At 47.3% G+C, this 8,350-nt stretch overlaps 1 protein-coding gene across 2 annotated transcripts; it reads left to right on the forward strand.

Moving 5' to 3' along the window:
* Window positions 1-5,660: 5,660 nt before the first annotated feature.
* CF2H8orf33 (chromosome F2 C8orf33 homolog) lies at window positions 5,661-7,780 on the forward strand. 2 transcript variants are annotated; one of them, XM_043602180.1, is made up of 6 exons: window positions 5,661-5,948; window positions 6,037-6,082; window positions 6,180-6,358; window positions 6,584-6,668; window positions 6,868-7,014; window positions 7,362-7,780. In XM_043602180.1, the coding sequence occupies exons 1-6, from the start codon at window positions 5,943-5,945 to the stop codon at window positions 7,499-7,501; spliced, it is 603 nt and encodes a 200-aa protein (XP_043458115.1). In that variant the 5' UTR covers window positions 5,661-5,942; the 3' UTR covers window positions 7,502-7,780. The 2 variants fall into 2 exon arrangements, with proteins under 2 accessions (XP_043458115.1, XP_043458114.1); XM_043602179.1 differs by having other exon boundaries at window positions 5,843-6,082.
* The last annotated feature ends 570 nt before the right edge of the window (window positions 7,781-8,350 follow it).

Genomic DNA, 8,350 nt, shown 5'->3' on the forward strand with positions numbered 1-8,350 from the left:
CCCAGGTGCCCCTGACCAGCCCCCATCTTGAAGCTTTCTAGGGGCCCACAAGAATCATTTCATTAGAACAAAAGGTGCTCCTATCATCTTTATCACTTAGGAAATTCCAAGGGTTTTAGGAGCTCTGTGCCATGAACCAGGAATAAAAATCAAAAAAATTTTTTTATTATATGTATGATTTGTGTTCCACTTTGAATCCTAATAGCAACTAAACAATAACATAACAAAAACAATAACAAATGTTATATGCATATAACAATAACATAACAATAACATTATAGAAGATTTAGATAAATGAGAGGTATACAAGGCTTATGTAAGATTCATGACTGTTTACTAAAGAGATTCAATCTGCAACAAAATCCTCTATAGAATTAATTTGAACAAAATCCCGAAGGAGTTTTTAGTAGAAACTGACAAGCCAATTAAAAAATTTATGTGGGGCGCCTGGGTGGCGCAGTCGGTTAAGCGTCCGACTTCAGCCAGGTCAGGATCTCGCGGTCCATGAATTTGAGCCCCGCATCAGGCTCTGGGCTGATGGCTCAGAGCCTGGAGCCTGTTTCGGATTCTGTGTCTCCCTCTCTCTGCCCCTCCCCCGTTCATGCTCTGTCTCTCTCTGTCCCAAAAATAAATAAAAAACGTTGAAAAAAAATTTAAAAAATGTATACGGAAAAACAAATAGTCAAGGTGCCTTTGAAGCAAAAGAAAAGGTGGGGTTTACCTTATTTAGATCAGACTCACTATAAAGATTGGTAGTGAGGGACTCCTGGGTGGCTCAGTCAGTTAAGCCTCCGACTTTGGCTCAAGTCATGATTTTGTGGTCCCTGAGTTCAAGCCCCACGTCGGGCTCTGTGCTGACAGCTCAGAGCCTGGAACCTGCTTCAGATTCTGTCTGCCTCTCTTTCGGCCCCTCCCCCACTCACGATCTGCCTGTCTGTCTCTCGAAAAGAAACATTAAAAGAAAAAAAGATTGGCAGTGAAGCATAGTGGCATTAGTGTGGGGATATACAAAAGGTCTAATGGAACACAGTGCAGAGCTCTCAAATACACCCACACATATGTGGACATGAACTACAACAGATGGACACTGCAGATCTGAATTCACAAATGAGGGTAGAAAAGTTGATTATCCCTATTTGAAAAATAAAACTGAATTCTACTTTACAAAAGACACAAAAATCACCCCAGACTAAAAATTTGAATATGAAAGGTAAAGCCATAACACTTTTAAAAGAGGAAGTTAGTTCTAGGTTCCCAGGTTAACAAGAGGTTCTTAAGACACAAAAGGGGAAAATAAAAAGATTGATACATTTAACACTGTTAAAAATAAGAATTTCTTTTCATCAAAGTATACTATAACGGAAGTGAAAAGACCCTACAACTCAGTTTTTTCCACTCCTGGATATATCTCAGAGAAATTCATTTTTTTAAAAATTATTTTTTAAATTAATTTATTTTATTTATTAAATTTTTTTTTAAATGTTTATTTATTTTTGAGACAGGGAGAGACAGCATGAATGGGGGAGGGTCAGAGAGAGAGGGAGACACAGAATCTGAAACAGGCTCCAGGCTCTGAGCTGTCAGCACAGAGCCTGACGCGGGGCTCGAACTCACGGACCGTGAGATCATGGCCTGAGCCGAAGTCGGATGCTTAACCAACTGAGCCACCCAGGCGCCCCTAAATTAATTTATTTTAGAGAGAGAGGGAGAGAGAGCATGCATGTGCAGGGAGGCGCAGAAAGAGAGGGGGACAGAGGATCCAAAGCAGACTCTGTGCTGACAGCAGAGAGCCCCATATGGGGCTCGGAGCCACAACTTGTGAGATCACAACCTGAGCTAAAGTAGGATGCTTAACCAACTGAGCCACCTAGGTGCCCCAATAAATTCTTGAACACAGGGTACATACAAGAATATTCCTAGTGCATTGTTTATAATAGCAAAAAACTGTAAGAAGCTCAAATGTTTATTGTTGGGTTTCCTTATTCGGTGGAGTATTATCATCAGTGAAGACAGTGAACTACAGCTGTCTGTACACAGCAACATGTGTAACCCTCACAAACTTATTGAGAAAAACAAGCTCAAGAACACATATAGGGTGATTTAATGTATGCAAAGTTCAAAGCATGCAAACAATGTTGTTTAGAGATACATATTTATGTTACGTAAGAACACAGGAGTCCTGAAAGATTGGTAATGTCTGTTTCTGCAACTGGGTGGTAGGTAGATGCATTTTTATGATTTTTAACTTCAAATATGTTTATATATAGTTAGTCTTCATTACTCTGATTCCATATTTGCAAATTCACCTGGTTGCTAAAATCTACTTGTAACCCTCAAAACCAACACTCACACTTTCACGGTATTCATGGACATGCACAGAGTAATGAAAATCATGTGTTCCCAGCTTAGGCTGAACAGGTGACACTCTGCTCTCATACTGTAAATCAATGTCCTTTTCATAGTATATTCAATGGTACACTTTTTGTATTCTTGTGCTTTTTGGTGGGGATTTTACTGTTTAAAATGGCCCTGAAGCATAGTACTGAAGTGTTGTCTAGTGTTCCTAAGGTGTGCTGTGCCTTATGGAGAAAATACTTCATTCAGGTACTAGTTATACCATGACCATGACTTCAATGTTAATAAATCAACAACATATACTAAATATATGTGTTAATGTATATTAAATGTGACTTTAAATAGAAACATACAAGGTGATATATCAATCGGTTGATGAAAATGTTGTGACTGGAGGTTCCCAGGAACCCAACTGTATTTCCCCTAGGAGCAATGGTTCAGTATTCACAAATTCAGCGTCCTCAGATATTTTATAGGACTACCTTGGATGATAATTGACTGCATATGAATATTGATATTTGCAGGTATGAAATTTGTAATAGATTTTCTAAAGAGGCTAGAGGAGTAGACAGAGGAAATATGGTTTTGGTGGAGACCAGTGGAACTTATCTATTCAAGAGATAGGAAGTAGCTATGGTGATGGAGAGTGAAATGTTAGGAGTGGTTTCTAGAGTGGTTGTGGAGGTGTAGATAGTCAGGAAGAGGTAGCTTCCTTTTATGAATCCTCTTTCCGTGTCAAGGTGGGAGGTGGTGGAGAGATTTGGAGACTTATTGACATGGAATGCTGGGTCCTCTAGGCCTTCCTCTCTGAAGTCCTTCAAGGACCTGCCTTCTGGGTTTGGGGGTTTGAATAGGTGTTGGTAATGCCAGGGAAGGAAAATGAAGTCTCTGTGAAGGACAGAGGGGTTGCAGGGGCCTGTAAGGAGATTCTCAGAAGGCTGGGGGCTCAGTGGGACCACAGCAGAGTAAGGTCTGGAAAAAGTTGCCTCTGTATGATTTGAAGGGCATGTGCTGGCTGGAAGGTCAGGCAAACAGCTGTCCATGTCAACTAAGGAGCTTGGACTTCATGCTGGAGGAAATGGAAGATTTCCAGGCAAGAGAGTAATATAGTTTTTGTTTTAGAAAGTTCACTCCCACAAGATGCTTCAGAAGAGACAAAAAGGGAATGGAAGTATAGAGATTAGCAAGGCTTGGATAGAGGTTGTTCAGGGCAGAGATGGTCTGGGGCGGGGCGGGGGGGGGAGGGGAGACCATTTAGGAGATCAACTGATAGGACTGGGTGGCTGATTGCATATAGGGCTGTGGAAGAGGACAGTTGGCTGTGAGGATTGTGCTCAATCACAGATGTCTGGGCTGAGAAGGCTTTCTGGAAGAAGCAGTTCTGGGCCAAATCACACAGGCTGATTCACAGCCAAACAAGGCAGTAAAAAGTCCCTTTGGATCTGGAACCCACTCACCGCCAAAACCTCCAGTCTCCCAGGGCTGAGATACATCCTGACTGTGGTAGTTTAAAAATATGTCTAAAAGTTTTTGAAATTCCTCCTTTCAAGAGTGGTCATGAGAAATCCTGAGTTAGAACCCCACAACTATGCTGTTGCTGCATTCCTAATCCTCAGAAACTCTATGAGATAATGTTTACTGTTTACAATCTGCTAAATTTTGTGACAACTTGTTATGCTGCAATAAATATCTGTGATGACCAAACTCCTACCCTTTGACACCTCTCAGCCCAGGCAGGCAGCGGTTCCCATTCACTGGGTCAGGAAATGACGCTTTCTACCCTGATTTCCCTGACAGGAGTCATAAGACAACACTCACGACTCCTGTTCTCCTGAAGTTCCTAGTTCCTTCCTCTTGGTTGTGGCGGTCTGCTAACGACTGTGACCCCAGACAGGGAGGAGGCACCAGGGTCTCTAGTGCCATAAGGTGGAAGGACTGCCCTGGGCAGAAAGCGAAGAAGGGCAAGGTAGACTGTGGGGTGGGATGGGCCTCCCTCTCTGCACCGCCCCCCCCCCGCCCCCGCCTCCCGTGTTCACATCCAGACCACCAGCAAGTGCGCAGGCTTTCCCCCCTCAGTTTCTGAAACTCCTCCACATCCCCAGGCTCACCTGCCCCCAACCCGTCCGGCCTTCGTCACAAGACAGCAGAGTGATCTTTAAAATACACATCTGACGGCCAACAGGCACATGAAAAGATGTTCAGCGTCGCTCCTTATCAGGGAAATACAAATCAAAACCACACTCAGGTATCACCTCACGCCAGTCAGAGTGGCCAAAATGAACAAATCAGGAGACTATAGATGCTGGAGAGGATGTGGAGAAACGGGAACCCTCTTGCACTGTTGGTGGGAATGCAAATTGGTGCAGCCGCTCTGGAAAGCAGTGTGGAGGTTCCTCAGAAAATTAAAAATAGACCTACCCTATGACCCAGCAATAGCACTGCTAGGAATTTATCCAAGGGATACAGGAGTACTGATGCATAGGGCCACTTGTACCCCAATGTTCATAGCAGCACTCTCAACAATAGCCAAATTATGGAAAGAGCCTAAATGTCCATCAACTGATGAATGGATAAAGAAATTGTGGTTTATATACACAATGGAGTACTACGTGGTAATGAGAAAAAATGAAATATGGCCTTTTGTAGCAACGTGGATGGAACTGGAGAGTGTGATGCTAAGTGAAATAAGCCATACAGAGAAAGACAGATACCATATGGTTTCACTCTTATCTGGATCCTGAGAAACTTAACAGGAACCCATGGGGGAGGGGAAGGGAAAAAAAAAAAAAGAGGTTAGAATGGGAGAGAGCCAAAGCATAAGAGACTGTTAAAAACTGAGAACAAACTGAGGGTTGATGGGGGGTGGGAGGGAGGAGAGGGTGGGTGATGGGTATTGAGGACGGCACCTTTTGGGATGAGCACTGGGTGTTGTATGGAAACCAATTTGTCAATAAATTTCATAAAAAAAAAAAAGAACCCCCCCCCCCCCAATAAATAAAATACACATCTGAGAAAGACCACATCACTCCTCGGATGAAGGTCTCTCAATGGCTTCCCACTGCGTTTAGAATAGAGGTGGACTGCGGGCTATCCTACGGTGTCTATGACCAGATCTCGCACAACTCCGAGCCCGCCTAGGACCACGGCCCCAGCTCCCCGGCCTCCTTCTTGGCTACTCGACCAGTCCCGCCGGCCAGGCACAGGCTGCTCCTGGGAGGTTTTTGCTGACCGCTCGCCGTCCTGTTTCGGGCCGCTATTGACGGCGCTTCTCTGCCCGACGGTTTTTCTCTCCGCACTAAGTGAGCTTTGAGAGCATTCCCTTGCTTCAGGCGTTGTCCTTTCACCCAGAGTGGTGCCTTCAACGTAGTAAGTGCCACGAGAGCGCCCACCGGAGGCTCCCCTTCCGACCTTTCCGAGGTTCCCTGCGGCGGAAGCGCCGCGCGCTCCCCCGCCCCCAGTGCGTCCAAGGCACCGCCCACAGCGCCGTAGGTGCCCAGCGGAACTCTGCGCCGCACACGCGTTTCTGCAGGGGGGATTCCGGCCTCGGACCTCAGGCCCCACGCAGTCTCCGGCGGCGACTGCGGCGCATGGCGGTGAGCTGCGCGGTGAGACCGCAGGGGTCCCAGGGACTTGGGCCGTTGGCGGCCCCCCATGACCCTTGTGCTGCCCCCCTTTCTCCAGGCCCTAGGACATCCTGCTCGGGAGACATCAGTGGCCGCAGGCCCAGGTACTGTCTGCACTCCGCAGCCCGCGACTGCCTGGGTCGTTTCCCGGCTCCCCGGGTCCTTCCGCCGTAAGGTCCCATCCGGTTCGTCTCTGCTTAGGGCACTCCACACGCAGTGACGCCGCCGCCCGGGCGCACCCCGAACGTGGTGAAGGCGACGCAGCCTCTAAGAAGCAAAAGAAGAAGAAAACCCGGAACGGAGCCTCTGTGGCGAGTGGAGGCGGGAAGGTCTCAGAAAAGCCCTGCTCAGAGGAAGCGCCCCTAAGCGCGGAGGCTCAGGCAAGGGCGGGCCTCTGTCGGGGCGGGTGGAATTCAGCGCTGCATCCCGGGTGTGAGTGTGCTGGCGGGTGTGTGTAGTCTCGGTTTTTCTGAGTTAAGGCCGGGATGGGATGGGGTGGGATGGGATGGGGACGGAGGGTGGGAGGGAGGGGTGCCTGTGGGATGGGGCTGGAACCCACGCTGTCCTGGTGCGGTCTCACAGCCACTCTCCCCGTTTCATCACAGGCAGAGCAGCTGGCCCGGGAACTGGCGTGGTGCGTGGAGCAACTGGAGCTGGGCCTCAAGATGCAGAGACCCAGTCAGAAACAGAGTGAGGGGCCTTTCTGTAGAATTGGGGAGAGGTGAACCATGATAAAGCTGTGGCCTTCAGGTGATGCCAGGGGATGGAATTGTTGTCTTTCCTGTAGGATGATAGGCGGTCAGAATAGAGGAGATTCCTAGTTTTTATTTATTTATTTATTTATTTATTTATTTATTTATTTATTTATTTATTTATTTTTAATCCGCAGAAGAGCAGGCTCTTGGGGCAATCCGAACCCTGCGTAGTGAAAGAACCCCTCTGCCCCGGAAGAGGCAGCTGATGCGCTCCTTGTTTGGGGACTACAGGGCTCAGATGGAAGCCGAGCGGCGAGAGGCCCTTCGGGTTCTCAGGACTGGTGAGGAGCTGGAAACTGGTTGATTTCAGGGGGTAGGGAGGAAGAACCTAGGGAGTGACTGGAAGAAAGCTAGAGTAACAGGGCTGGCAGGGTGGAGAGAGGAGATGGACTCAGGGAGGCCTGGGAAAACATGGAGAGAGAGCTGGGTCCTCTCTGGAACACTGATGTCAGGCTTGGACCTGGGACACAGAGCAGCAGAGTTAGTGAATGTCTCAGTGATTCTAAGTGGAGTGTGATGATAATACCTACCCTAAGACTTTGAGAAGTGAATCAGTTGATTTGTCTTAAGGCACAGGTAATGTTAGCTGCTTTTACTCTGTTCTGATACTCTGTCCTCTCCCCCACAGCAGCCCGCACAGCCCAGGTGCGGCCTGTAGCTGAGGCCACCAGAAGGAAGAGCGGAAGGGTCTGCAGGACTCGCCAAGCAGGGGTAGCCAAGGCCACCCTGGACACTCCTGATGAAGAGTTCAGGTTCAATTTCTTTTAGCCTGTCCTCCATCCTGGAACAGTTCCCCTCCCTGGGAGCATGGGGGTTTCTGTTGAGTGTAGAACTTTTCTGGGGATGCGCTGTTGGACAGATGTGGTTTTGTCCATGGTCCGTGGATCTGGTGCCATGGCTGCTGGACAGATGTGAGACCAGCATATTGGGCAAATTTCAGATAAGCACAAGATCCGTTTGTAGGTTTTCAAATGAAATGTGCTTCCTGCCAGAAGAAGGAGCTCCATTCAGAAAAGCTTCTACAATAAACTGAAGTGAGTGTTCAGCGTGTCGTTGAAAGAATGTTTTACTTAATCTTTAGCCTGACATTAAGCAGCTGTTTGTAATAAGGACAATGGAGGACGCTATAGAGTTGTTCAGTGGTGCTCACCTATAAAAGAACGTCTTGTCAAATGATGTAGTGCTTTATGCTGTAATATCACATTGTAGTAAGAAAACTATTTTCTGTACAAATGGATTAGTGAATTTGTGTGCTAATTATCTGTGTTAGGTGAATACAGAGGAGGCAGGTGCCTGGCACTTCTGGGTCCAGGCTCACCACAGTGCGTGGTCCTTTGTATTGCTTTCATTTCTGAGCATGTGTCATCCTCAGGGAGCCAGTGTAGCTCCCAGAAGGGCAGATTTGTTCTTAGGACAAGAGAGCTTCTTGCCCTAACAATCCTGGCTGAAGACCTGGGTTGAGCTTCAGTAGATGACCTCCGCAACGTTTGGCTACTCCAAATGATAGTCCCAGTACATCTGCATCAAATTGGGTGACTTAATCCTCAGTGGCTGTGATGCTGTCTTTGCTGGTGTTTCCCAAGCTTGCATCCCAAACTGGATAGATACCAGGAGCCC

This window comes from Prionailurus bengalensis, chromosome F2, assembly GCF_016509475.1.
Source record: "Prionailurus bengalensis isolate Pbe53 chromosome F2, Fcat_Pben_1.1_paternal_pri, whole genome shotgun sequence".
Taxonomy (NCBI): domain Eukaryota; kingdom Metazoa; phylum Chordata; class Mammalia; order Carnivora; family Felidae; genus Prionailurus; species Prionailurus bengalensis.

What these genes read in the sequence shown, in the direction of transcription:
- CF2H8orf33 (XM_043602179.1), top strand. Translation starts at nt 6,007, where the DNA reads ATGACCCTTGTGCTGCCCCCCTTTCTCCAGGCCCTAGGACATCCTGCT. An exon ending in CCCTAAGCGCGGAGGCTCAG is followed by an intron (nt 6,359 to 6,583) that starts GCAAGGGCGGGC and finishes GTTTCATCACAG; the next exon opens with GCAGAGCAGCTGGCCCGGGA. An exon ending in GAGACCCAGTCAGAAACAGA is followed by an intron (nt 6,669 to 6,867) that starts GTGAGGGGCCTT and finishes TTTAATCCGCAG; the next exon opens with AAGAGCAGGCTCTTGGGGCA.